This window comes from Dysidea avara, chromosome 7, assembly GCF_963678975.1.
Source record: "Dysidea avara chromosome 7, odDysAvar1.4, whole genome shotgun sequence".
NCBI classification, from domain to species: domain Eukaryota; kingdom Metazoa; phylum Porifera; class Demospongiae; order Dictyoceratida; family Dysideidae; genus Dysidea; species Dysidea avara.
Genome location: NC_089278.1, coordinates 7054386 through 7081471, shown reverse-complemented (window position 1 = coordinate 7081471; position 27086 = coordinate 7054386). Strand labels below are relative to the sequence as shown.

At 40.8% G+C, this 27086-nt stretch overlaps 6 protein-coding genes across 8 annotated transcripts in view; 3 read left to right on the top strand and 3 right to left on the bottom strand.

The window, feature by feature from the left end:
- Positions 1 to 1366, bottom strand: part of LOC136262488 (proteasome subunit alpha type-4-like) — a 1673-nt gene extending 307 nt beyond the window's left edge. Inside the window, exons 1-7 of the mRNA XM_066056783.1 lie at positions 1259 to 1366; positions 1159 to 1201; positions 944 to 1106; positions 549 to 626; positions 406 to 494; positions 218 to 348; positions 41 to 161 (exon numbers count right to left, since the gene is read on the bottom strand). Of these exons, the coding sequence (XP_065912855.1) occupies positions 41 to 161; positions 218 to 348; positions 406 to 494; positions 549 to 626; positions 944 to 1106; positions 1159 to 1201; positions 1259 to 1261 (628 nt within the window). The 5' untranslated portion in view covers positions 1262 to 1366. The remainder of the gene's footprint in view (positions 1 to 40; positions 162 to 217; positions 349 to 405; positions 495 to 548; positions 627 to 943; positions 1107 to 1158; positions 1202 to 1258) is intronic.
- Positions 1258 to 2495, top strand: LOC136262494 (ubiquitin-conjugating enzyme E2 R2-like). 2 transcript variants are annotated; one of them, XM_066056788.1, is made up of 6 exons: positions 1258 to 1405; positions 1452 to 1649; positions 1699 to 1785; positions 1842 to 1939; positions 1989 to 2117; positions 2162 to 2495. In XM_066056788.1, the coding sequence occupies exons 2-6, from the start codon at positions 1479 to 1481 to the stop codon at positions 2379 to 2381; spliced, it is 705 nt and encodes a 234-aa protein (XP_065912860.1). In that variant the 5' UTR covers positions 1258 to 1405; positions 1452 to 1478; the 3' UTR covers positions 2382 to 2495. The 2 variants fall into 2 exon arrangements, with proteins under 2 accessions (XP_065912860.1, XP_065912861.1); XM_066056789.1 differs by having other exon boundaries at positions 1284 to 1405; positions 1470 to 1649.
- LOC136262481 (galactose-1-phosphate uridylyltransferase-like) lies at positions 2399 to 4374 on the bottom strand. The gene is made up of 12 exons (XM_066056772.1): positions 4135 to 4374; positions 3979 to 4054; positions 3875 to 3923; positions 3634 to 3820; positions 3536 to 3577; positions 3411 to 3491; positions 3314 to 3363; positions 2915 to 3081; positions 2829 to 2865; positions 2731 to 2782; positions 2561 to 2674; positions 2399 to 2505 (listed from the first exon to the last, which is right to left on the bottom strand). The coding sequence occupies exons 1-12, from the start codon at positions 4330 to 4332 to the stop codon at positions 2500 to 2502; spliced, it is 1059 nt and encodes a 352-aa protein (XP_065912844.1). The 5' UTR covers positions 4333 to 4374; the 3' UTR covers positions 2399 to 2499.
- Positions 4270 to 11719, top strand: LOC136262439 (regulation of nuclear pre-mRNA domain-containing protein 2-like). Of its 2 annotated transcripts, none has more exons than XM_066056712.1 (7): positions 4270 to 4540; positions 4661 to 4790; positions 7265 to 7365; positions 7447 to 7511; positions 7564 to 7690; positions 7839 to 8014; positions 8064 to 11719. In XM_066056712.1, exons 1-7 carry the CDS (start codon positions 4390 to 4392, stop codon positions 11598 to 11600), a joined length of 4287 nt encoding a protein of 1428 aa, XP_065912784.1. In that variant the 5' UTR covers positions 4270 to 4389; the 3' UTR covers positions 11601 to 11719. The 2 variants fall into 2 exon arrangements, with proteins under 2 accessions (XP_065912784.1, XP_065912783.1); XM_066056711.1 differs by having other exon boundaries at positions 7444 to 7511.
- Positions 11611 to 17228, bottom strand: LOC136262449 (elongation factor-like GTPase 1). The gene is made up of 15 exons (XM_066056723.1): positions 16993 to 17228; positions 16734 to 16801; positions 16592 to 16676; positions 15798 to 15859; positions 15673 to 15744; positions 15424 to 15618; positions 15211 to 15368; positions 15027 to 15150; positions 14775 to 14854; positions 14289 to 14425; positions 14113 to 14235; positions 13964 to 14063; positions 12252 to 13911; positions 11870 to 11961; positions 11611 to 11821 (listed from the first exon to the last, which is right to left on the bottom strand). The coding sequence occupies exons 1-15, from the start codon at positions 17069 to 17071 to the stop codon at positions 11725 to 11727; spliced, it is 3132 nt and encodes a 1043-aa protein (XP_065912795.1). The 5' UTR covers positions 17072 to 17228; the 3' UTR covers positions 11611 to 11724.
- Positions 17201 to 27086, top strand: LOC136262453 (uncharacterized). The gene is made up of 12 exons (XM_066056728.1): positions 17201 to 17320; positions 17379 to 17522; positions 18903 to 18992; positions 19045 to 19166; positions 19219 to 19324; positions 20010 to 20120; positions 20375 to 21708; positions 21771 to 21861; positions 23199 to 23268; positions 26197 to 26275; positions 26328 to 26469; positions 26629 to 27086. The coding sequence occupies exons 1-12, from the start codon at positions 17264 to 17266 to the stop codon at positions 27010 to 27012; spliced, it is 2730 nt and encodes a 909-aa protein (XP_065912800.1). The 5' UTR covers positions 17201 to 17263; the 3' UTR covers positions 27013 to 27086.

Sequence of the window (27086 nt, the reverse complement as noted above, 5' to 3'; positions counted from 1 at the left end):
GACACTAAACCAGTTGCAGTCAGACACTGGACATACTCACCCTTGCTGGAGCTTAACTTTGTGCTATCCAGTGTCTTTGACAATACCTTGATCGCTAGCTCAAGTGATTCCTTCAGTGTGGGTGTGTCCTTGTATTCTTGCTTTAACATTGACACAGCTGCCTGAATACATTAGACACCAGTAAATAACAATAGTTGTGCACAGCCCTCAGGCTGACCTGATGGTTGTTTCCTATACAAGTAGCCTTCCAGCCACCATAGTTACCACTAGGCTCACTCTGATATAACTGGAACCCATAATGTCTATCCCAGCCCATGTAGAGCATTGATACTCCAAATGGTCTTTTACCTGATTCAACACAATTTGTAATCATACAATTTAATTAACAAGAGTAGCTGTCAGTACCTCCAAACTGAGTGTACTGTTGCTTGAGATCACACAGTCTCATTACCAACTGTTCACAAGGAATCTCCTCTTGATATTGTAGCAGATATCTGTGTAGCACATGTAATTACACTTGTTGAAACTCTAACACAATGGCTATGTACCTTTGTGCTGCTAATCTTAGGAAGTTTGTTAGTACATTAGCATCTGAAGTAATTCCAGCAACACTACAAGCCATATGGCTGAACACAAACAGCTACTAACTGAACACACTCAACACAGCCAAGGGGTTGACACAAAGGTACTTAACCAGACCAATTTTTCTGGAGCAGGAAGTTTTCCCTGCTCACACAAGAAAAAGTGGTCAGGCCAACAGGATAGGTAAAGCTGCAAACTTACAAGGTCAAGGCCATCAAATTTGAGGATGAAAATTCATAACCCACAATCAAAAAGTACAAAAGTTGTTGATACAAAATTTTGGTTGGTTGAGAATTGGACTGCAGTCGCAGATTTACCTACTGCATGTGCCTACATGACAACCCTTTGATAGCCAACACACTTGTCCAGTTGATATATCTTTTCAAAGAACACTGTCTCATCTAATAATTTGTTAGTGTTCTTCTTCTCAGCTGCAAGGACTACACCATCACTAGCCAAAATACCTAGACAAGTTCCTGCTCGTTCTATGGCCTCCATGGCGTACTCTATTTGGTACAGGCGACCTGGGTAGGTTAAGTACCATGTCACGTGCAACACAAGCCCAGTGTTTAATACCTTCAGGTGAAAATATAGTCGTTCTCGTGTCGTATCTACGTGACTGAATAGTGAATAGAATAAATACAGCACACATATATATATTACACAACCACCGTACCATGATTAGCGTGTGCCAGTGGCCCTGGTAGCTGCACCGTAGAACTCGCGTGATCCGTGACAAAATGGCCGTAGTATCGTAAGGAGGCGTGACTCATACAACGGAGTAAAAACCATCTTTGTAGGTTACCAAGAATAGGAGAAACAGGTTAACTAATAAATTACATATTGGTATATGGAAATGTTATTATTAGCCTTCAATTGTAACGAAGGATTTGCCGATGGCTGCCGCGGCAGCGTCGGTCCGTTCCCTGACAATTGAACTGATTTCACTACAAAAGGAACCAGTGGAGGGCTTCACTGTTAGTCTTGACAATGAAGACGACATGTACCTGTGGCGAGTAGCTATATTTGGCCCACCAGAAACTCCTTATGAAGGAGGATACTTCAAGGTTTTGTTCTTGACTGTTGTCCGCTGTCACATTTAGGGTGTTAATTTAGGCATTAATTAAATTTCCATTGGACTACCCATATTCTCCACCAAGTATGAAGTTTGTTTCCCCCATCTTCCACCCCAATGTCTATGAGGTGAATGCACTACGTCAGTTTGTTATGCATTAATAAGGATTTATCACTTGTGTTAGGATGGAGAAGTCTGCATATCCATCCTTCATCCACCAATAGATGATCCACACAGTGGAGAGCTTCCAGCTGAAAGATGGAACCCTACACAAACAGTCAGGTACCACTGACTGAAAGTCTTTACAACGATGCATCAACTAACTATACAGGACTATACTATTAAGTGTCATCTCACTATTAAATGAACCCAATACATCTTCTGCTGCTAATGTGGATGCATCAGTAATGTACAGAAAATGGGTAGAGAAGAAAGATGATCGTTATGTAAAATTTATAAGGTAAGAAGCTAGCTTCTTTACAATTGCACTAAGTGAGTCTACAGGAAACAAGTTGAGTCATCCAAGTCAGAGGCAGCAAAGGATGGCATCCAAGTACCCACAACACGAGAGGAATACTGTAAAATTCAAAAAGAACCAACAACTGCTAGCAGTGACATTTGTGACGAGTACTTTTATGATGATTACCACTATCAAGATGATGACGAAGACGATGATTACGTTGATGATTCAAATGACAGTATCGATCATGAAAGTGATGAGTGATCATAGCTAGGAACAGATCAATTTCAATTGTATCATTCCATTACACATATACAAAATTAAAACTTTATGTTTGTTGAAAACAAAGCAAAATAAAAACTTCTTATTCACCACAAAGAGTCTATTTCTAAGAAACAAGAAGGAATTAATACAGCAAGTATTAGTAGGTGGTTAGCAGTTACCTTCATTCTGTAGTGAGTTTCAGGAAGATTCCTCAACTTCTCTGCTACTTGCTCAGCGGTAATGTCACGCTGTGCCTGTGCAAGCATCTCAAAGCCAACCATAAACTTCTTAACCTGTTCAATCAGGCATGTCTATACACACTTCCTCAATACAAATTAACACTACTCACTGTAGCAGAACGAAGCAATGGAGGATAATAGAGTGCATGAAGTTGCCAATGACTATCACACAAACAAATAAAACAGAAGCAGTTATAGCATATGCTACCTGTTGTCTTCCGTCATGCGAGGACCAGTAGGAGCCCCTGTCAAAGGTACACAATAGAAGAGTGCTGATGTGTCAAAATCTCTCACCATGCCACCCCATTGAATAAGGGAAAGAACATTCAAACATATTATCATATTTTGTTAACAGAATTTTCATGATGGCTGCCAGTGAATTTCTCTCCTCATCAGTAAGATCAGGTAGTCTTAACACATGTCGCTTTGGTAGCAACATTGTCTCATATGGCCACACTGCCCTAATAGTAGTAACAGCAAACCAATAGTTACATACATGCACACACACACAAACAGCACGCATTATAAGTATGTGTCAAACATGTGTGGCTTTGGGGTTTTCCCTGCATGTGACCTGCAGTCAACATGCATGTGACCTGCAGTCAACATGCATGTGACCAAGCAGTTATTGTTGTCAAAAGCAGATAAGCAAGTGTTGGAGACATGCACACTACACTTTTTACAAACTCTTACCAGTAAGGTACAACTACTAGCCAGTGATCATTCTCAGCAACAATTCGTTCCTGTTTACCTGAAGTAATCATTGATAGTGAGAAACCTTGGTACATACCTTCTTCTCCAGCTCCAGTGAGATGTAATCCATTAACATTGGTCTGCCATGTTCTTTGAAATATTTACGTTGGCTGTTGTCCTAACCAGCCATGTATTGTGAGGATTATGGGATTAACAACTTACAGATTTTTGTGGATAAGTTGGGAGAAATGAACACGCCCATATCTGAACAACACATTATCATACACAAATCCTGCTATAAATGATGTTGTTATTCTGACCTGACAATGTGGGTGAGGATTAGAGCAACCCATTACTTTTCCCTTGTTCTCAAATATCTGTACCCAGTCATATGTCTTCCCAAGGTCTACAGTTTGATTGGCCCATTCATCCACAACACGGCGTACATCAGCCATCTCCATCACAGGTAATGTGAGATCAGAACGAGGGTGAAAGCAGATCACTCGACTGAAAGATTACACCAGACATGAGATATAATATATTAAGAGTTGTTTCAAGTACCAAGTGCCATTAGCTGAGGCAGACTGCATCAGTGGATGAGCTGGGGGCGCTGAAATTACATGAGCAAGTCACACAACACTCAGTATTTAATACACAAACCATACCTGGCTCTGGTCCTGATTTGAGCAGCGCAGAGAAGTCATTCTCAAACACAAACACCCCATCATAGTTGGGATTCACCTAGCAAGTGAAAAAAAAAGCTAATGCACACAGGGCCGTGCAGTAGCTGGAAGGTGATGTCCACTCGTCCCTTTCCTAACCTTGCCATTAGCTCTGGTGGCTCCTGGACAAAGCGGATTCTTGGGGTCATGAGGTGGAATAACCTCCTCTGGTGGCTTCTCCACTTGTCCACTCCACGGCCTCTTCAGCCTATGCGGGGACACCAGTACCCATTCCTCAGTTAGCGGGTTGTAGCGCCTGTGTTGATGTTCTGTCGGGTCGAACTCGGGAGCGTCCATCGCGTAGATTTCAAGCTCACGTGATGAAGAATTGTTGGAAATGTGCAAGAGAGTAAAATGTCTTCATATTCGCTGGAATTGCTACAAGAGAAGCTGAGTAGGCTGAACAGTACCCAAGAAAGCATAGAAACGTTGTCGCTATGGATTATCCGCCATAAACAATATGCAAGCACTTCAATATCCACGTGGATGGAGGATATGCGGACTGGTAAGGACAATATTTTGAGACATAGTGTTTTCTCTGAGTAACTTGTTAAGTGTAGTTACCACGTGGAGGGTATGCTCGCTTTAGAGACTAGCTTTATTTTAATTAATGCCTCACATGTAGGCGATGCTGATAGACGCTTGTTGTTGCTGTACTTGGCTAACGACGTGCTGCAGAATGGTAAGAGGAAGGGAGCAGATGTGTTCATGGAATTGTTTCAGGAGCCACTGAAGGAGAGTATGCAGATCATAAGGTATTACCTCACTGTTCCCATAACAAACAGTGCTGCAGAGTTGTGCGTATTGAAATGTACAGTATGTTTCCTACAGTATGTAATGTACAAGTAATGTATTTGTGTCTTTGTTCTGATATGTATATGTGCATCTGGTGTGGAATACGTAAAGTTGATTTATAATGGTAGAAATGCAACAGGATTTCTACCACTATTACACAACATTTGATCACATACACCTGCAAGTGAATGCCACATGTAATTATGTTCTTGCGGATTAATAATATAATGCAACTATTAATTTCCCATGAAACAACTGGTGTGTTACTGCTGTATGGGAAGTTAAACATGTCATTTGTGCTAATTTTCAAATGTGTCCACAATATATTTTTTTAAGTTGAACTGGTAGTACTTTAAGCAGCACTAAGGCTATTGTCCCACCCAGTAGTTGTGCTTTTGCTTCCTCCTAGCCACACCAGTACAAGGTTTTTTGCACTGTAGCATTTAAGTGGATCCAGGCATAATACTAGAAGGGACCGTGATAGCTTTACAGGTATAACCATGAGTTCATGAAATGTGATTTTAGTGGCTCCAACCATCTCCTGGTGCTTTTGAGTTCCTGGTTGATCAAAAGCTCTCTTCAGTTCAACCTGAAATGGTTCCATAAGTAGCTTACTGAATTAGATTTTTTCCCCCCGTAATTTCTACTAACTGACTGACACCTATGTGTAATGGCTTCAGACAAGTGTAACTTGATAACAGGTAGCGTACGGGCTTGATTTTTTCTAGAGTAGATGTTACTTTGGCATGCTACAGTTGGTGCATAGTGGACTTATTTTTGTCTTCCTTAAGGCTCAATTGTGTCTCATTTTATTGCTTGCAGCACCATGAAGATGTCAACCTATAGATACCATGTCAATGGCTTCATGTGTCATCTGTATCATCAAGTTATCAAGAGTTGTGTGTAATTTTTGTACCACACCTTCAATGTTTGAAGTCAGATTGATTGTAGGCAAGTATTATTCTTCATGTACAAGGCTTTGTAATAAGCTGAAAGCGAAGCAAAACGGCTTTATTGCTTGCTATTAATTGTGGGCACACATACAAGTGTACGTATTGTACAGGGACACAATTTTCATGCATCTGTGTTGGTCCTGCCTGGACTATGATGGAAGTCTGTTTTGCTGCACCTAAACCACTTGCAAAGGCTAGCTAAATTTTACTGTAGACTTCAGCAACCTATCTATCAAAGTATAAGCCTTCTTAGGAATGGATAAAGAAATCTGATTACAGATCAAAAAGTTGTAGTCAGGCAAGATACTCTAATAGAGCAATCACAAGTGCTTTGTTGTCATTCCCACCATCTAAACTGCTTTTGGAAACCAGCTAAATTCCTTGGTAAGGTGCAAAGTTCCTACTAACTCTTTTGTATTGGGAATCTAGTACGTTGAAAGGGACATGACTAAAAAGCAGAACAGACTGGGAAAACGGGCTCATAAATGGACTGGCTCAAACAAGCCTAAAATGTGGATTTACCAGTATAGTTCATAGCATAGCATCCCATAAACAATACTACGCACAACAAAGGTCTTACAACCGTAATTTTAAAGTGCCAACAACAAGCCCTGTGCTTAAAACTAGGTTAATAAACTCGGGTGATAGCAGTCACTGGCGAAATTGTCACTATCAGTGCTGTAAACATGGTTGAATTATAATTATAACGCACATTTATTGATTGTTGCAGTCAGCCTTACCAGCTAATGAAGTACAACCTGGTGTGACTTCAAAGCCTGTCCATCACCTCCCGTCACCTGTTACACTGAGAAGCAGCTGCAAAACTAATTGCAGCAATTAACCTGATCACAAATCTATTAGTAACAGTGTCTCTTCAACAAGTCATCTTGGCTTGTTTACAGCTTTATACAGTCATGCCACGAAGAATGCGCTTTTAATTCAGCACAAAAAGAATGAAGTTTAAGAGCAGTTTTAAGTGTAGTGCTTAATATTGACTTATACAAGTTTTGAGACAATGTTCATAGGTTTATTTACTGTCACTGCAGTGTCTGATATTGTTTTGGAGTGGGTAACTGTGATAAATAGACGTTGGGATAAATTTTCCCATTCTGTTTACGAGTCCGTTTTCCCAGTCCGTTCCACATTTTAGTCATGTCCCATTGAAAGATCATATGAGTTGTCATAACATGTTGTACTCTAATAGAGCAGTCAATTAATTTCTATATACATTTATAACGGAGCTATAAAAGTATAATTGTCTTGACAATTCTACTATCTACCTGTAGGTAACAAGCCTCAAAACCAGCCACAAGCCAGGTTTTGAGGCTTGCATATACAAATGCAAAAATAAATGATATCTGGTCCAAAGCTGTTATAAATAGCGTGACCACCAAAATGAAAAAAGGGTGGCAGCCTGGAAATAGCTGCACTACTGTTCACCTTGCAAGTGATGGTTGCCATGGTGTTGGTGATGTTTATAGTGGTCAAAAGATCCAGACATCAGTGGAGAGGATGATCAGAATATGGAAGGAGAGGAAGATCTTCAAGCACAAGTTTGTGACTGAGCTGATTAGTTTGTTAGGTATTGTAAATTGTGTGTAGTCTTGTGGTTATTTGTGTTTGCTGCACTGTGTCGATTCATTTGCTTTTCTTACTTTAGTAGAACCTGAAAAAGTAGAACCTGAAAAAAAGATCAAAATGCCATCATCTCCTCCCAAGATGTTTCAGGTAATCTATGCCATTATTGATCTACCTACTGATCATGCTCTCCATCCACTAGTTGTCATTGTTGGCTGATGCTGTTAAGGAGATGGAAAAGTTTGAAGGAGAACTAGCTGTTAAACGGGCCAACTTACAAGCACTCAGGCTAAATGTGTCTGACCCTAGCACACTGTCACAGCTAAAAGGTGTGTAATAATACCACCCTTTCTCTGTTGGACACTGTGAAGTCAGTGTGCCCCATTATTAAGACAATCTATGCATACCCCATTGTTAAGTTCAATAGGTTGTCCTGTGTAGTATATATTTAGTTTTAAATTTTTTTTTTCTCAACAGACAAATCATCAGGGGGTAGATTTTCAGAAGAGTTTGAGGAGGCATCACAGAAGTTACAGGAATACTGTGGTCTGCTTAGTATAGAAGTGGATGAGCGGACATCAATTCTGGCAATGATTTTGGAGTGCATGGAAGAGCAGAAACAATTCCATAGCAAAGTGGAGACTGTTCTTGAGGTATGCTCATTGTCATGTAAAACTCTGAATACATTTGCTATCTTGACAGGAGCACAAACAGTTGGCTAATCATGTGGAGGACTTCCTCGCTAAACTTCATGAGCGCCAGAGAGAGGTGGAGCGAGCACAGAGCACCTCAACATCTGATCCTTCTGCCCAAGAAGATCTGACAGAGGAAGGAGACATGGAGATTGATTCTGGAGATGAATCATCCTCACAAGTCAGTTTGCAACAAGACAGTGTTCCAACTGGTGAGCCCCAAGAACAGCAGTTACCTCCACAGGAGCAGCAGCAACAACAACCTCCACAACAACAGCAGTTACCACAGTTACCACCACCACCACAACAACAGCAAATGCCACAACAAGGACAACATCAGCAGAAGCAGCAACAATCACTGCAGCCTCAACAACAATTATCTCAACAGCAGTTGAATGCCATGACTCATACCATGCAGATGTTTCCCAATCTACTTCCTACAATTCAGCAACAGCAGCAACAACAACAACCGCAGAATTCACTGATGATGTCAAATCCTTCACTTCAAGCTAACAATCTTCTTTCTGTCCTCCCCACCCATGGTGCCGATATCACTGCTGCTACTGCTGCAGTCAGACCATCTTTCACACCTCTTACTGTCGGCCAGCAGTCAAGAAATGTTACTCCTATGTTACAGCCATTACCAATACCAATGACACAGCCTACAATAGCTGGTGCTTCAATGAACATGTCACAACAACTCCGTATGCCACTTCAGAGTACTGGACAGCAAGTTGCTCCTTTACCACTTCAGCGACAACTGGACAGCTTACAAATGAGCATTAACAATATCCAGCAACACCAACAGGCCTTGTTCAGGAACAATCAACAGCATCCTTATGGTCAACAACATTTTCTCAATCATCAACAACAAACTATTGGTCAACAGCCAGCATTTAGTCAACAACAGCTCCAACCAATGCCTGTACCAGTTAGCAACCAGCAGCGACCATCAGCACCAAGCAGAAGGATTGTAGTACCTTGGTCTACCCCCGGCCAACCACCTGCCAGTATCTCAACACCTGCAGTTGATCATACTCCATTGTTCCTCAAAGCTGCTCGAGCTAACGCTGAAGTGAACATTGCTCCACAAGTGACAGTACCTCTTACAATGCCAACATCAGAACTGTTGTTAACACAGCCATCATTGGCACCACTGACAACTGTAACTGCTTCAGAGTTGACTTATGCAGCAAGTTTGAAGCCTTTAAGCTCTCAGCCAGTTATGACTACATCAACTTTAATATCAACACCAGTGACTGTTGTGCCATTGACAACCACAGCAATACCAGTAGTTTCAGAAACTACAGAGACGTCTTCAACTCAAACTACACTTTTGTCATCTACAGTAACTGACACTAATTCTACGCCTACAACTACCGCTCCGTCTACCGAATCTCAGGATGCGTTGGCACTAGCTAGTTCTCTGCTACCTGGAGTAGACACTGAGTTGTTACAGTCTATTTTGCAGACAGTGAAGATTGGTAGTGGTAACAAGGGTACAACAGACGACAGCACAGAAACATTAACTACTACTGCTACTGCAACTACTGAATCGTCCAAGCCAACAACAAAGGAACAAACACCACCAGACTTTGATTCAGATGATATGCATGTGGCTGGGCCTAACATTGTCATGTTTGGAGAGCGAAAACGTAAACCTAGTAGCGACGAAACAGCTACCCCTGCAGAAGAAAATTTGGCACCTGATGCCAAGCTGGCTAAAGTAGAGTCCAGACCTCCATGGCTCCCAGTTGAGGGAGGGGCTCAGATTAATGGTCCAATCAGTAGTGGCTTGGCTGATGATGTCCAGCCACAAGCAGACACTCCCCCTGATGGCAAGTTTCCAACAGAACTTGGCTTCTCACCAAAGAATGAGTGGACACCATCAAGTGAACAACCACCCTATAGGAGAGATCTTAGACCTGGTTATAGTTACAAACTACGAAGCCAGTCTCCACTTGTGAAAGACCAGGACCTCTTATCTTTTGGTGGGGATCTCTCGCCTGAGGATTTCTTGGAATTGTTGCCGATTGTTAAGGACTATGGACATGGGCATGGCCCATTATTCATGAATTTTGGACACGATGAAAAATTGTCTCCTGCTAGAGATCAAGAAACACCTATAATAATTCAGTCACCTGCCAAAGATGATGAATTTGGGAAAGATCAAGGACCTGATGATGACAAAGAAAACCCTGAGGAATCTAGTCAAGGTCAACCTGTTGTCGATCAAATACCTAAGGATCAGGAAATGTTTAGTGAAAATCATAGTCCTGATGAAGCAGTACTGCCATTCAGAGATCAAGGATTTAAAGAACTGCCTCAAATGACAAATCAACCACCATCCATCCAGGGTAGAGTTCCAAGCCAAGGATTGCCTAATAGAGATCAAGAGTCACCAAACAGAAATCAAGTACCAGATCAGGGACCTGTTCAAGGTCATATCGGAGATTGGGGACCTGGCCAAGAACTATACTTTAATCAAGGACCACATTATCAAGGGCCTGGTCAAAGACCACATTTTAGAGATCAAATACCTGGTCAAGGGCCACCTTTTAGGGTTCAAGGACCACCTTATAGAGATCAAGGACCACATTTTAGAGATCAAGGACCTGGTCAAGGGCCACCTTTTAGAGAACAGGGACCTCATTTCAGAGATCAAGGACCACATTACAGATGTCAAGGACCATACTTTAGAGATCAAGGGCCACATTTTAGAGGGCAAGGCCCACATTTTAGAGATCAAGGACCATATATTAGAGATGGTAAAGGTCCACCTTATAGAGATCATGGATTGCCACTCTTTAGAGATCAAGGACCACCTATGAGAGGTCAAGGGCCTCCACCTATCAGAGGTCAAGGCCCACCTATTAGAAATCAAGTACCACATATTGGGGATCACGAATCTGGACAAATGATGGATCAAAGACAAGGTCTACCTGCTAGAAGCCAAGGATCGCTTATATCAAATCAATTACTTGGACAAGGGTCACCTGATAAAGATCTTTTAACAGCAATTGATTTAGGATCAGGTCAAGATCTGTCTATTCAAGATCAAGCACTTAAAAACTTCAAACCAAGTGAAGAAGTAATCGATAGTAGTCAAGATAAAGAACTAGATCAAGGACAACCCCCTAGAATCCCTGGTCAAGGCCCTCCCAACAATGATCAACCACTCAGTCAAGATAGAGATCATCAAGAACTACCTAATAATGACAATACAGGAGATGATGATCTTAATAGAAACTCACTAGAGTCTAGACCTCACAGTTCTGACCAGTATCACTTCACTCAAGTCCCTCCCCCTGATCACTATGACCGTCCCATCCCTGACAGGTATTACAGTGACCGGCCACCGTGGAGGCCTCCCCTATCAGCTGCCGGACCAAGGATGTCGTCATCACCGCCTCCACCATTTCGTCATCCTGGTCCTCGGAATGTTCGATTCCCTCCTCCACGGAACCCACATTGGCAACATTTTCCTCCACACCACTATGCTGTACATGGTCCACCAAGACCATCACCTTACAGACAACCCTACTAGTTAACATAGCTGTAGTAGTAGTTATTTTGTAATAATAAATTTTGTTAACCATGTATGTATGTCTTCTGTCTGGTCCACATTTTTATTATTTTACAATGAAAATTGCCATAACCCATCAACCAATTTATTTGTTCTTGGAGAGTGTTCTTTGTTTCTCTGCATGCATAACAAGTTTATCTTCAACATAAAGGCCTTTCCTTCTACGTACATCATCCATGTACCTAAAGTGTGTTCCATCATTATAATGATTAATTAAACATTATACTCACCTCTTGGCTAGGTTCTCGGAGTCTGCCTTCTCTCCAAAATGGAGTAATTCTTCCTCTGTTGATGGGACCCAGAAGGGATCGAATGGAATGACCTGTCAAATTAATTTGTGAACAGTGATATTACAAGCAATACAATGTTCAATAGGGATTTTACTATACACTTCAACAAAAAAAAGTTGGGCAAGAAGTTTGTTAGCAATGAACAGCATCTTATGAAAAAATCTTTCCCTAATAACAAATTTGCCAAACTAATCAAGTCTAATTTTGTTGTGGTATGGAAACTTGATTTGTGAAATGTAAGTGCAGGAAGGTCACTTGTATCCCAGAGAAAGATATCCCGCCAACACATAGTAAGATCTTGTAGTGTTCTGCTATGACTAACCTCCCAATTGCTGAACACTAGTTGTGGACTAGCAAGGCCACTAGTCCTCCTTCTCATCTCTTCTGCAAAACCAAAACTCTCAGCTACAGGAATTAAAGCCTCAATGATGAACATGGCGGAACCTTCTATCATCTCATCTGACAGAACTCTACCATTTCTCTTCCCCAACACTGCATACAACTTTCCCAATACATCAGCTGTGGCACGAATGTTACACGTGTACATGGCAGCCATAAGCCTAGCTGGTTGAGCTAACACAGCCTTCCTACAACCTTCATTCATTGCTGAAATCAGCTGCCCAGACAATGGACCATAACTGGTTACCCGATCACCACTATTGTCATCTTCCAGTGAGTTTGTTTGGTCCTGACAGTGTTCCCATCTCTTCAACACAAATCCAACCCCATGTAGTGGCTCTTCACATAGTGGCCCAGATGCAGCGGCCAACTGAAAACCACTGATGATGCTGTGATCAAAATCTCTGACAGTGAAATTTTGAATGCCTTCCAGAACACTCCATACAGAGTGTCGGTTATAGTCACTTATTCCATTTAACAACAGGTTAGGACCAATAAACTTTGGTCCAAAGCTCCAGATTCTGTCAGTAGCTTTGTCCCACTCATTACCTGCCTTGTCAAGTGCTACCTGTAATTCTTTCTTTAGTTCCAACACTGCACTGATAGTCTGCTCATTTAACACAACCAGATCTTGGCTTGCTGCAGAAGATTTCTTTCCTGTTTCAAATAAATTTAACGATTTTAGTAAGGCCGAGTTTGTATCTAACAGTTTAATAACTTCCTCAGGTAGTGGCCTTGCTTCTAAGCACAGAATACATGTCTTATCAGGTGTCAATATTTCAACACTAGTTTGGCGATTGTCAGAAAGTTGTGATGCTTGTAAAACTCTCTCGTTCTCACTAGAAATGACCTCATTGACCATATCAATTTTGGGCAGTGGCACAACAGTTTCACGGAATGGGACAATTGGTTCGGAGACCTTGAGCTCCACTTTAGAGTAATCTTTAGTGAGGTCATCAATACACCGTAGCAGGTGCACCTCTCCAGCACCAGCTAAGACATGTTCACCAGTTTCCTGTACGGTCACTTCAACGCTAGGATCAGCCTGATTGAGTAGTTGTAACCCCTTGACTAATGCAGACATATCATATGCGTGAACTGGCTCCAAAGCTACACGGACTATTGGTGCAGCAGCAAAACTCATGGAACGGAATGAAGGGCAAGCCAGAGTACTTGTCACAGTAGCATGCTTTATGATGTGTTCTTCTAGACCTGCAATACCCAACACACAACCAGCAGAGACTTCTTCAACTGATGAAATTTCTTTTCCCATGAAGATGAATAGGTCTTTGACTGTACAAGAGCTGACATGTTCCGGTAGTGATGAGTCATCACTTGACAACACATTACGAGGATCATAGCGAGGCTGTAACACATACAGTTTCTGTCCTTTGTGTATTGTACCACTGTACACCCTCCCAAAGGCAAGAAACTGCATTTCCTTTTCATCTGTTTGTTGCTCTGAATCAGTTTCTTCTTCCTCAGGTCCATTCACTTGCTTATCTTGTTGTTGTTCTAACTTGTTTAGCATCTTCTCTCTAACTTGTTCCCTCCGTTTTTCAATCTCTTCCACTGTCAGTGGCCTACCAGAGAGAGAAGACAACAGGTACAGGTGACTACAGCATAACTGTGTACCTGCTTTTGTGCTGTGGAAGAATAAGTTGACAGGAAGGAAACATCTTGGATATGAAGATGATAACTGGGGCACCATTATTGGGACTGCACTTCAGAAAAGCTGTGGAAATTGTTGTGATAATGTTGAATAACGTGAAAGTGGTGCTGACCATTTTTTAACTGTTGTGTCTCAGGTGGAAAAGAGGTGAAACTCTTCTCACTATTACACATCAATTGTTCGACTCTTTCTGGAGTGATCTGCAAAGGACTTGGCAGCTTGTTCACTACCATGTCTATTCCACAATACAACAATAACAACACAAATTTGGTAACTATAAACACAAACCTAACACAGCAGGTGCTAGTGGTAACCATTGACTACAAATAGCTGACAGACGAATTTTCATATCACTATGACGTAATTCCCGGGATGAAATCTTCAGTCCTAAGCTCTGTACAATTTTATCAATCTTTTCATTGTCCCTAAACATACGATATATAGTGATGCGTGTAGTGAACATTAATGCAATAAATGATTGGTAGTGTTTTTCTGTTCACTCGCTCGGTCTCTCTCACTCTCTCTCACACACACGCGTGCACGTGCATACACACACATACTAGTGTCAATGCCATAATAATTGCATCAACCTTACTTTAGTCTTGCCAGCCAGCCTGTATTTTTTCATTTTGTCGGTCAGACTAACCTTACTCGGCTACATTTATCAGTTTGAAAAGATTACTGTATACTATAGTACATTGGACAGTAACACACTATACACACTCATAGTGAATGATACATATTGTACAATCACTACAATATTATATCACTTACTTATTTACTAATACTGCTTCATATACTGCCCACAAATTCTCCAGAACAAACTGAACAAACAGTGGCTTCTTTCCTTTAGCCTGAGTGGGAGAGCAAACTGAGATATATAGTGACTCAGGAACCTAATTAGGTGGCTAAAGTCACCTGTCTAAACACATGTGGTTGTTTAGTACAAAGTGCCCTGTCTATAGTACAGAGGACCAACTGTGACCAAATTATACAGGCTTCACTACTGTATGACATACATCATACCTGGGCTCCTTTAAAGATGCGTTTACTTTTGGCATTCAGAAAATAATCTCCCCAGAGAGTCTTCTCAAGAACATTGGCCTTGATTCCCAGTTTCTTGGCATACAGTTGTGCAAAGTGGTTGATACTAAGAACAAACCACAATGTACTAGTAGTACCACTAATGTATTCTATCACAGTAGTTTACCCAAAACCCCAGCCATCTGTGGCTGACGTGAAGATAACGTTTCCTTGTTCAGGAGAAAAGTACAAGTTAGAATCATCAATTTCATCCAACCCTGAACTCCAGTCGTACACTTGATCAGTGTCTCCTGTAGTCGTTGTCACAGCTACTGACTTTCTTTGCTAGTTAAAAATTCTATAATAAAAGAAGTTATCTTAATGGCCGTCTTAAACTTACCTCAGCTTCTTCTTCCATTACTTGTGAAGTGAACAGCTGACCAGTAATGGCATTAACTTGCTCTAGAACTTGAACAAGATGGTAGCAAGCTTCAGACGGTGAATATTTTAGCTCAGTTATCAGCTTGTCCATCTTATTCAACACTAAACATGGCTTAATTCCTTCTAGCCAGGCTTGTTGTAAAACTGTTTGTGTCTATAAGATGGTTGATGAATAAGCCACATGTGTCCTATTCACAGGCACACCTACTTGAGGACACACCCCCTCCACAACATCAACTAGCACCAGTGCCCCATCACATAGCCGTACTGCCGTGGAAACCTAACGCACATGATCACACACATGGTAACACAGTCAAGCACACCAACACATACCTCACTGGAGAAGTCAACATGCCCAGGGGAGTCCAACAAGTTGATCAGGCACTTTTTATCACCTAGGAGTGTGAGATAAAACTTTTAAAATGGAACTAATTCATGTAGTCTTCACAATACAGAACACAGCAATGAGTCCTGGTCTGTATATAGAGTAAATGATCTGCTGGGGACTCCTTGTGCAAAACCAGGCCCTCACTAGACCCCATTATCTAACTGATATTTTATTGCCTGAAGTATTTCACATCTCCTATGTACACATTATAGTGTCTAAGTTAATATTTCAGCAAACAAGGAAGATCATCATCTATAGCTGCACTTTGGGTACATTTTTAAGTCTAGGGTTGCTACCCCTTCCATTATCATCATTCGTTTACTGCTTCTCAGCACTCAGCAACAGCAGTAGGCGCTGCAGCACAATAGCAAACAAGCAACAACAAACAGCAAAAGCTACAGAGACAAATATCTGAAGCTGCTTAGCTGCTATGCTCAAGCTGGCAGTACCAATGGTATATGGAGGAGGTGTTACAATCATCATAATTGATCACAGCAGTATACACCAGGTTATTGGCTTACGACAGCATAAACTACCAACAAAGTATGCTGCTTTGGTGTCTATGTGAAAGGGTGATATTAGTATTTTAAGAGGATCCACACATGGGACTAAAGGCACAAAATGAGGTTCATATATTCTTCGACCAAATTCTACTGTGCCAATTAATGATGCTCCACTGTAGACAACTTTATGGGACCATTTATTGGGACAGACAGAAATCTCCATCTGTAATTCTGACCTGATTGGTAATGTAGAGCAATTGCACTAGACTTCATTGTAATGCCACGAAGTTGTTCATCTTCTCGACTATCCAAGTATCGTAACTACGACATGCGGAGACATTACATGTGATAGCAGATAATGTTACATGTGTTATTAACCTTTCCAGCTTGTCGAGCTGATATTATCCCATTACTAGCTACCAGAACATCAGCCAGACTTGTCTTTCCTGCAGCATATGATACCAAATATAACTAGATTACGTGACTTTATAGTCTACATCTGACATGTGCACACTACGTCAACTATTTATAAATATTTGTAATTACTTAGTACACTGTATTTGAAATATATAACCCTAGGGTACACTACAATGCTCTCAATACACGTGTGTACACAACGCTCAGTTTTGTGCCATACCATGGTCCACGTGTGCCAAAATGCAGATATTCCGGATGTTATCACGATCTTGACAACCGGTCAATAAGTTCGTCGCCATTATGGGACACTTCCTACGAGATACACAAATCCTACTACACACAAGCTCCGCTAAATATCACTCCGCTAAATATCACTCCGCTGTCCGTTTCGCGGTGTTGTGCAACAGTGCAATATCGAAACCCACTATCACAAATTTCTGTAATATATTCTTAATATATTAGAGTAGGCTCGGTGGGGAGGTGACCCAGCGATGGCTGGGGGTGGATTTTTCGTTAACGAGTGCAACTTGACTGAATCTGAGGTCACGGTAAGAGAGCTTTGGTGTGGATAAATTTGTGTGGTATCATCCGGCGTCTTGTACGTAGAAAATGTCCCTGTTTCTCAGTTCAGCCAATGTGTCGCGAGCCAAGGAAGACAAACCCTCGTTGCAACCCGAAGAGGCGTGCAAATATTTACTAGCCACCAACTTTGATGTCAACGCAGCCTTAGAGCTGATGAGGAATTATGAGGTAGATGAAGTTTGGAAAATTTGTGTTATATACACGCGCCTCACATAAAACGTGGCATTGACTATGGGGTATATCCTTATGAACAGCCAAGGAAATGTGGTGGATGAGTGTGTGATGGTTGTTGTAGTTTGTGGTCAATTAATATGGAGAAATATGAAGTTATTTAACACTAAATAAATTTGGTGTGCAATTTAAATTTGAGACTTGGTCTTGCTCTCAATCTCCGTGTAATTTTATTAGATATTTTTTTGCCAAGGCTAGATGGACTGCCCTTGCCACTACTGGGTAACCAGAGTCTTTTCTCCCAACTCGAGGGGCTGGTTGTGTGAGAGACTAGATATTAGCATAATATGACCTATTCATTGCTCACAATCAGGGCTTCATGACTCTATGAATTGTGTAATAATTTCATCACCCAGCCCTTGGTTACCTTGGTACTGTAGCACAAGATAAAAACTATATGGTTTCTCGCATTAATTGCTATTGAGATATTGTGTCTAAGAGGGAACAGTTAGAATGATTCAGTATCATATTGTTACAAGTGTAGCTTGTAGCTGACATCCATGTAAGGGGTTGATGCAACATGTACAGCGATGTGTGCTGATGCCTAACATCACAAGGTGCTAGACGTGCCACAACTATGCCACTTTTGTTGTACAAAGTGTCTGTTCTTACATGCTACTACTTTAATGGCATGGACTAATTTGTAGCGTTGGATGGCATTTCAACTCTTGCTCGAAACCCAATCCCTCATATAGTGGTATTGTTAAGTTAACACCAATCTCCCAGCTGTTAGAATTAAACGCATACCTGAAATGTTGTCATCTTGATAATCAGGACACTTGGCCATGGTCCACACATTTAGATTCCTCTATCAGGACACCTCTCTAGGTGTGCTGAATAGATGGTTATTCTGTACAATCTTGGTAGTATTTCACTCCCTCTTCCTTCCATGTTGAATAGTGGAAATATGAAGGCCAATTGTAAGTTCATAAATAAAAGTCCTGCACCATCTATGTTATGAACTAATAGTAAAAAAAGAAAAAAATTAAAAAGCTCATGACTGGGTTTCACTACAGCTTGAAGTTTGGCTCACTTGCAGTACCCTAATTGGATAGTCTTGATCAGTAGCCTGCAAGATATGGCACTTCAAAGATTTTAGCCATTCTTTTATGGGAACCTTCTATGTGCACTTAGTACATGCTCTCATTTGTTGCCTTCCCAAGTTGGTATTGAACAAAGAAAGTCTGGTTTTCACAACTCTGTAGTCATTACCATTTATCTAACAAGGTAACGTACTTATGTTCAGCAAAATTTTATGTTTATCTCTGCTATTACATAGCTCATCATGCTATAGAGTTTACTTGTTGTCCTCCACAGAAATACTATATAGACTATGACATAGCCACTGTGTCTGCCAGCACAAAGCCCATTGAGACAGCTTGGTACAACCGCAAGATATGGAATACGGTGAGTAACCTGCTGTGTGTTACAAGGTGTCATTGTCTTTGTACTGGTGCAGGAGAGAAGAGACAAAGATGGTGCAGCCATTGTGTTCTTTGAAGCTGGGCTAACAGATGTTGGAAATGACCACAGATCAATCATTCAGACATTGTTCCTTGTGTTCGGAGAAGCTTCTAAGAGGTGAGGAAATGATGGTATTGATGTACTTGTACACCACTCATTGTTGACTCAGTGTCAAGACACAGAGGAATGGTATGGTTGTGTTGATGGACCTTCATGATGCCACATTGACAAGCATTGATCATGGCTTGATGAGGTTGATCTTCAAAGTTGTTTTAGTAAGTGATCTGATATTATTAGTAGGTAATATTATAATACTGTATACTTGATGCATAAATTTCACTCAAAAGCTGTGCGTGCGTGCGTATGTGCAAGGTGCAAATAATGAGGTCACTGTTTTTTTTTTTTTGAAGCCCAGTATTTTATCTGGTATAACAGTAATGATCAATCAAAGGTGTTCCTAAGCCTTAGAGGACCAATTCCCAGGGCTTACAATAGAATTTTTCAGAGGCTGGATTCTATTTTATCTGGAGGTATACAATATGCCAGTATGGTCTCACACACTTATTAGATCAGTAAGATCACCCACTGAGTGCATGCAGTAAGGGTTGCACTTACTGTATACAGTGTATTCTTGGGGGGGAGGGGGTAGACGGCCTTGCAAAGAGTATGACCAACGGGGCTTAATATATTGTACTATCTGGGATTTGTGTAGGCTATTGAGATGAGAAGTGGCCAAATAGTGTATGTGTATATGGAAATATATGAGAAAATATTATGGCTGTTTTGACTTAACCAAGTTATATAGAACAATACCATTGTGTATTAGAAACTGTTCAAAGAGCAGCATGAAGCCATTTTTTGTCCTTTTCACTCTTAAATGCACTACCCCACAGCATAACATGTTAGAATTGTGTTCAACATGAGATAGTTGTTGTTGTTGTTATTGCTACTGGTTGACAGGAAGTGTACCCCTTGCCTGTGAAGTCTCTATTTCTAATTGATGTTCCCCTCTGGTTCAAGCTGAAGCAGAAGGTGCTGGAATACTTCTTGAATAATCAAGCCAAGCACAAGGTGAGCATCTGGTGTACATAATGCCTGTGATAATTTCAGCAGCTAAAAGTACTGCTGCAATATACATGTATATATAGTAACTGACTTGTAGTACACCAAAATTACATCTGTGAAAATACTAATAACATGGTGAACATTAATTTGAAGGCAAATTTTGTTTGTTGGTGTCTACATACTTGTACATACTGTAAGTACGACCTACGTCACTATGTGCATGTGCACACACACAGAGATATGTTGTATATTTGTTACAGATCAAAATTGTGTCACGAGTTGAGCTCACTAAGATTCTACCAGCTCAATCTGTTCCTACTACTCTTGGAGGAAGTAGCGACTACTCCATGCAGAAGAACCTGAACTGGTTGAATGTCATGGCCAACCAACCTGAGTCGCATTCCGCAACCAGACATAATGGCACACCACCAAGCCGATCAATTGGCGGTAGCACACATGAAAGGAAGGTACCACTGGTCCCTCGTGGTACAGGAAGATACGACTCTCCTAGTGTTAAGGCACACCCATTTGCTACTGAGGTGCAGGGGAACACTTCACCCAGTAGTAGACATAGAGTTGTTTATGACCCTACCCGATCCCAAGCCAAGCCACTACTACCTCAACCATACGGTGCAAACAAACAGTCTCAGCCACCACCACCCACAAAGACTACTGGTATTGCCAGCAAGATGATCTCAAACTGGGAGGACAGAGCAGGCCCGAAGAAAATGAAAGACACAGCTGTTAAGGACCGCGATGTGTTTAATAACTCTGGAGAACTTTCCAACAAGTTTGGACATCTTCCACCATCTGATACACTGAAAATCAACTGGAGGAGGGAGAGTACAACTTCACTTGAAGGTGAGTATGCCAATGATTGGCTTTCTGGCCACACCGTACCTCCGTATGAAAATGTAATCCCTGACAAGACCATTGTCAGTAGTGACCAGAGGCGATCTTTGAAACAACACGGCAGCAATGCTAAGAACTTTTCAATGCAGCCTGGGAACAGTGATGGCTACGAAGTGGTGACTTATCACGACACATTACCATCACAGCAAGCTAAACTGCCAACAGCAACTAAGCCACTTACAGCGGCCAAGCCGCCAGTGACAGCAAATAAGCCATCAGCACCAATGAAACGACCAACAGTAGTCAAGCCTACACCATCAATCAGGCCAATCAAACCACCAACCACTGTCAATCCAACTGCAGTGACCAACCCATCCCCTACGGTCAAGAAAAAGCCATTCTTCCTTGGTTCTTCCAAGCCAGGTAGTGACTATGTTAATGTTGAAATACCAAGTGATGCACCTACCCAACCTCCACCTGTACCCAAGAAGAGAACACAACCTCCCAGTTTTGCTGCAGCTGCTGCTAGCGAACAATCTGGAGATGAAAGTGAGCCAGATGAAGAGGAGGGTAACGAGTCACGGTATGAAAACTGGTCATTCTTCAATACCAGTGAAGGAGATCAAGACATGAGAATAGCTGAGCTTGAAGCTTATGTCAAGTCTCGCAAATTGGAAGGTCTTAAGGCTGAGTATTTCAAGATACGCAGCAAGCCAGAGCCAGCTGAAATGAAGATTTGCAAGTGAGAAAAGTAATTGTGTCATTGACACCTCTGTTACGTTGTGTATGTTTCTTACTGTAAAGAATTCAATGCAATATCAAGAAGAACAGGTATAAAGATGTCGGCTGCCTTGATCGTAACAGAGTGAAGCTTAATAGGGTGAAAGGAAAAGAAGTGAGTAAACCTTCATTGTGTATAGTTTGTGTGTAAGTATTTGTGTACTAGTAATTGTCATACAAGTATATGTGGTTTTGCAACCAGCCACTTACTAGACATGCATTATAAAGATATGTAGATTAAGTGATACTGTAACTTATCCTCACAGTCAAGTTGTTATGTAACAGTGTAGGATACAAGTCAGCCCAACATTGTCATCAATTTGAATTTGTATTAGCTTTTAATTTTTGTGCTCAAAAATTTTGTTCATCTGGCAGAGGACACAGTCAAATATGTAGTCATAAGGGAGCTTAACAATTGTTTCAACTATAGATTCGTCAAGAATGTCATGATTTTGTTCTTGAGCTAAAAATGGTTTGTGTGAAGCTATACCATATAGCAACAAAATACTAAATTTGGCGAATTGGCAACACGTCACCAAACTGCTAAATTTATAATTCGTCAGTATACTTAAACACACCTTACTGGTAAATTAGCGTGGTTCCATGCATGCAAATGGGTGTGGCTTAAAACAGAAGCTACCTGCTGTAAGACTAGACTAGAACTCGTACTCGATTAGTGGGTGTGGCTCCCCGTAAGCTTGCAGACAGGAACAGACATGGATCATACATAGCCATTGATAAATAGGTGAGGCTCTACATATGCCTACAGACAGAAACCAATGATCCTGATAAGTGGGCATGGCCCACAAAAACAGGATCTTCAAAGCGGGTCAGACCCAGACCCGGTTTCAATTATGAAAGCGACCCGTCCAGACTGATGCATGCAGTGGCTGAATCCATAACATTTCAGCACAAAAAAATTGTACACTAAATCATGTACACTTTGTCCTTCTGTCAGCTTGCACCACTCACATTTTTCAGTGTGCCAAATTAAATTTTGTATTGAGAGCTATTTACACCTGTTTGATTTGCTGCAAGTTGCTCTACTTGTGGGTGTTCTATATCAACAATTCACCTGCACTATAATACTCTGAGTGTGGTGGACTGCAGTGTTATATCAAATCTCAGTGTCATATTTGTGTGATTTTTTATATAGAAATTTTTTGCCCAATTTTGTTCAATTTTGTGTGGAACAATTCAAAACTAGCATGTCATAATTAGCACCCTTTGGTGCTAACATAACACTTATTGGTGTCAACGACTATTAAAATGGTAGTTGATTCTGTGTAATTATTGAGCTAGACTTGTACACTAGTTCACCATTTCAACATGTCAATGAGAGAGAGTGTATTAGAACCTTCGTTGACAGCTTATGTGACAATTAGTTCTTTGTGAAATAATTCATTAGCAATTTGTTTGATGGGCTTGTCACATGTGATGTTGTTGTTGTAGGGCTCGGACTACATTCATGCAAACTATGCTGATGGATATAAAGCTCCCAAGGAATTTATTCTGACACAAGGTGTGTCTGTGTGTAGTGTATGTCCGTGTGTCTGTGTGTAGTGTGTGTCTGTGTGTAGTGTGTGTCTGTGCGTAGTGTGTGTCTGTGTGTAGTGTGTGTCTGTGTGCACACGTGCCCCTTAATTTACTCAATTTTGGAGCAATCCATGAATGGAACTATAAGTTGTATTTGTAGTAGGTAATTTATTTGTCAATTTTAGTTACTGACAAACTTTTCATTTAGAAATCAGGTTCTCTGTTTACTCACTAGCCATGGACCACAATTTTATTTTGATATAATTTTGCCAAACTACCATATTAAATTCTTCAATTAAACTGGTAAGGCAAATAACTACAGCATGCTGAACATGGTATATATATATATATATGAAGATTCTGTGATCTCTGTTAATACCTAGTGTGGCACCACCGACCCTATGTTAGGCGCCTATAAGTGCCCTGAAAAATAGGGTCTGGTTTGTCTAGAATCAAGGGCTTGTGCCACCGTTACTGAAAACTGGTGCGTCCAATCAAATCACAGTATTGCTAATTGATGCATTGTGGCTGCACAACGTGAGTAAATACTGGGACGAAAGTCACAAAACGAAAGTTGCATGAGTTCTTTTTGTGTCAGGGTGGGGACGATTTTCCATTTAACATTCATGTGTAATAGACACCTTCCATCGGAAAGTAGAAATATCACCTCCACAGCCTCAACCGACAATAGAAAGTAACTGATTGATTAGAGGTGTACCAATATGAGTTTTTGGCATGTACCGATATCCGATATTGATGCCACCAGAAGAAGCCGATAACCGATAGCCAAGCCGATAACCGATAGCCGATCCGATATTTGCATTATAGTTAAAAGTGTACATTTACCTACCCTACAATAACATGTGCATGCTATACTCTGCCTGTGGTGGTGTACAGCATGGGTTTCTATTGTGCAATCCAGACAATTAGGCACTCACAAACATTTTTATGTATACTCCCATGAAGCCTTAAACAGATATTTCTGCATTACTCTGTATTCTAATGGCTTGTGAGAAATCTGGTACAGCAAGTTTCCTTGGTTATCCTGTGACCCTTCTTTTATTGCAAGGTACTTTATAGCTGCTTCATTTGTAAAGACTGTGATAAGCTTTTCAGCAACAAACACTAGACTCGTGTGTTTATATGGCTTCTCGTAGCGTAGCGTTTGTTTCAGAGAGAACAATAAGCCACTGGCACTAAACAGTCACATGGATAACGTAGAAAACCAATGCATAATCCGTTTATGTACAAACTATTGCTACTGTCTAAAAATCGGTAGCAATATCGGTCCTCCTACTGTTCTGTACCGATACCGATATTGGTAAAAAATGCCATATCGATGGCCGATATTTTAGCCGATCCGATTATCGGTACACCTCTATGATTGATATCCCTAAATCACTGTTGTGATTGGATTCTTCACTATTTGTGATCTCTTAAATGGTTGTTAACGTGAGCTGCAGTGTAATTGCGCACAAGTTCTGAATGCTAGACAGACCAGACCCTATTTTTTGGGGCGCTTATAAGTACCTAAAATAGGGTTGGCGGCGCCAGACTAGTTGATACCCTCATTTGTGGAAATACTTACCTTCTTAATTCACAATCAACAATCCAACTGCTGTGCATAGATTGACAATATGGCTTGACTTGTTTCACATCACTGCAAGACATTGCAAATGTTGCCCAATTACGTATGTAGCTAATGCAAATATTGTACTGAAAGTTAATAGTCTTAAAATAGATTATTGTATCATCTCGGTGTTAACCCTGATGCCATATATTCCTAACTCTCCTCAAACGAATCATCCATTATGTTGTTATCATGCTCCTAATCTCAACTGAAGAGTGAAGAATGCGTACAGGTATACATTACTAGGGTACATACTGTAGTGGAAAGGGAATTACAGTGGACCCTCGCTTATCTGGCCGCTCGGATTATCCAGCCTCAAAATTTTGGGTCACGTGTTTGTGAAAAAATATATATGGCTACGAAAAGAAAGTGTACTTGCGTGTCATTGGAAGCCAAGCTTGAAATTATCAATCGCTTGAAGAAAGGAGAAAGTCAGTCTAGTCTTGCAAGTGAATATGGGATTGGAAAATTGACCGTAGGAGACTTTAAGAAGAATGAAGAGAAGATTAGAGAATTTGTCACAAGGATGGAAAGTTTGGATGTGAGCACAAAGAAGCGCAAAGTTATGAGATTAGTTGATGACGATACACTTGACCAAGCCCTTTACCTCTGGTTTGTACAAAAACGAGCAGCAACCTGAAAGCACAGCTACTTCAGTGCTACTGTTTGAAAAGGGTGAGAGACTTGGCTGCTACAAAATGGTTTAAGCAAACCACTTTAGATTCCTACTTTAAATAATCTCCATGAATTTGATAACCTAAGTTCTTGTGTTATTCAGTACACCTGTACATCTACGTGCTGTACAGTGTCATACCATTTTATAATCGTAGACTGTAATTCATTTCACATACATTACATTATTATTATAAAAATACATCCATAGGTTCATAGATAAGTGGGGGTCCACTTAATGGTTGTATGATCACATATGAGAATAATCTGACTATTTTATTTGTGTGTGGTGATAACATAACCCTTGCTACCTAAGTACATAACTAATAGTCCTCCTTGATGTTTATTACCCTCATTAAGTGATTCAACACAGAATGCAACGGTGTTGTTTCCATCAAGTTTCCACTACCAGTGTGGTACAACATTTCCCTATTATTAAATGCTATCCCACGTGAGAAAGCTAAAGCCTGTGAATACAGGGAGTCAGAAACATGTAATAAGAATGCAGAAAAAAGTCCCAGACCCAGAGTCATTTCCTAGTTTCCTAGTTCAATAATGTTGTATGGTTCAATATGTCAAACATTGTATGTAATCATTTTGTGTGGCAACCAGGTCCCTTGAAGTGTACTGTGAACGACTTCTGGAGGATGATATGGGAGCAGAACACAATGGTGATAGTGATGCTGACCAGGTAGATATAGTAGACATTACTAGTGATTACTTGTGATCTTTCTCGTCGTTAGGTGTGTAGAATTGAACCGCATCAAGTGTACCCAATATTGGCCAGAGGCTGGCACGGTAACATATGGTGACATTACAGTGGAGTCATTGCAATCAGAAGAAATAGGCAACTGTAATTTGCACACCTTCCGAGTCCAGCAAATGGTGAAAACATGCTGTTTTTGTGTCACGTGATGTCATTGTAGTTCCTAGGAATTGTTGTGACTAAATAATGAGTTGTTTGTTTGTAATAAAACATTGCAACTTCCTGCTTGGCAGTCATACCACTTCACAGAGATAGACTAGGTGTTGTATCTTCTATAGGATGAGGAGCACATTATTAATCATTTTCAGTTCACTACATGGCCAGATTATGGTGTGCCAAGCTCTGGTTCAGACATTCTATTATTAATCCAAGCAGCAAGAGATCGTCAGGAAGCTCTACTTAAACGTAGTCCTGCCCTCACAAGCCAGAATTCCCCTCATGGTCCGCCAATTGTGGTACACTGTAGTGCTGGGGTTGGACGGACAGGAACCTTCTGCACTGTTGATTATTGTATACGTCAGTTGCTGGACATTAAGAAGACTAACATTCAGTCTTGTGTGAAGACTCTGAGGACACAACGAGCATTTGCCATACAAACTGAAGATCAATATCACTTTTGTTACAAATGTATTTTAGAGTTTGCTAAAAATTATAATATTTAGTTTTTGTATATTTTATGGTATCTATTTGTACGCTGTTTTTACTACACTAATTTACGAATCGTCACAATTCTGTA

Excerpts from the sequence above, each read along its gene's own strand:
- LOC136262494 (XM_066056788.1), top strand. The coding sequence starts at position 1,479 with ATGGCTGCCGCGGCAGCGTCGGTCCGTTCCCTGACAATTGAACTGATT. Across the intron at positions 1,650-1,698 it reads ATGAAGGAGGATACTTCAAG|GCATTAATTAAATTTCCATT; the intron begins GTTTTGTTCTTG and ends GTGTTAATTTAG. Across the intron at positions 1,940-1,988 it reads AACCCTACACAAACAGTCAG|GACTATACTATTAAGTGTCA; the intron begins GTACCACTGACT and ends CTAACTATACAG.
- LOC136262481 (XM_066056772.1), bottom strand. The coding sequence starts at position 4,332 with ATGGACGCTCCCGAGTTCGACCCGACAGAACATCAACACAGGCGCTAC. Across the intron at positions 3,821-3,874 it reads GCCTCAGCTAATGGCACTTG|TCGAGTGATCTGCTTTCACC; the intron begins GTACTTGAAACA and ends GTAATCTTTCAG. Across the intron at positions 3,082-3,313 it reads CTAGTAGTTGTACCTTACTG|GGCAGTGTGGCCATATGAGA; the intron begins GTAAGAGTTTGT and ends TACTACTATTAG.
- LOC136262439 (XM_066056711.1), top strand. The coding sequence starts at position 4,390 with ATGTCTTCATATTCGCTGGAATTGCTACAAGAGAAGCTGAGTAGGCTG. Across the intron at positions 4,541-4,660 it reads GATGGAGGATATGCGGACTG|GCGATGCTGATAGACGCTTG; the intron begins GTAAGGACAATA and ends CCTCACATGTAG. Across the intron at positions 7,366-7,443 it reads TGAGCTGATTAGTTTGTTAG|TAGAACCTGAAAAAGTAGAA; the intron begins GTATTGTAAATT and ends TTCTTACTTTAG.
- LOC136262449 (XM_066056723.1), bottom strand. The coding sequence starts at position 17,071 with ATGGCGACGAACTTATTGACCGGTTGTCAAGATCGTGATAACATCCGG. Across the intron at positions 15,619-15,672 it reads TGGAGGGGGTGTGTCCTCAA|ACACAAACAGTTTTACAACA; the intron begins GTAGGTGTGCCT and ends ACCATCTTATAG. Across the intron at positions 15,369-15,423 it reads TAATGGAAGAAGAAGCTGAG|CAAAGAAAGTCAGTAGCTGT; the intron begins GTAAGTTTAAGA and ends ATTTTTAACTAG.
- LOC136262453 (XM_066056728.1), top strand. The coding sequence starts at position 17,264 with ATGGCTGGGGGTGGATTTTTCGTTAACGAGTGCAACTTGACTGAATCT. Across the intron at positions 20,121-20,374 it reads ATAATCAAGCCAAGCACAAG|ATCAAAATTGTGTCACGAGT; the intron begins GTGAGCATCTGG and ends TATTTGTTACAG. Across the intron at positions 21,709-21,770 it reads GCTGAAATGAAGATTTGCAA|AATTCAATGCAATATCAAGA; the intron begins GTGAGAAAAGTA and ends CTTACTGTAAAG.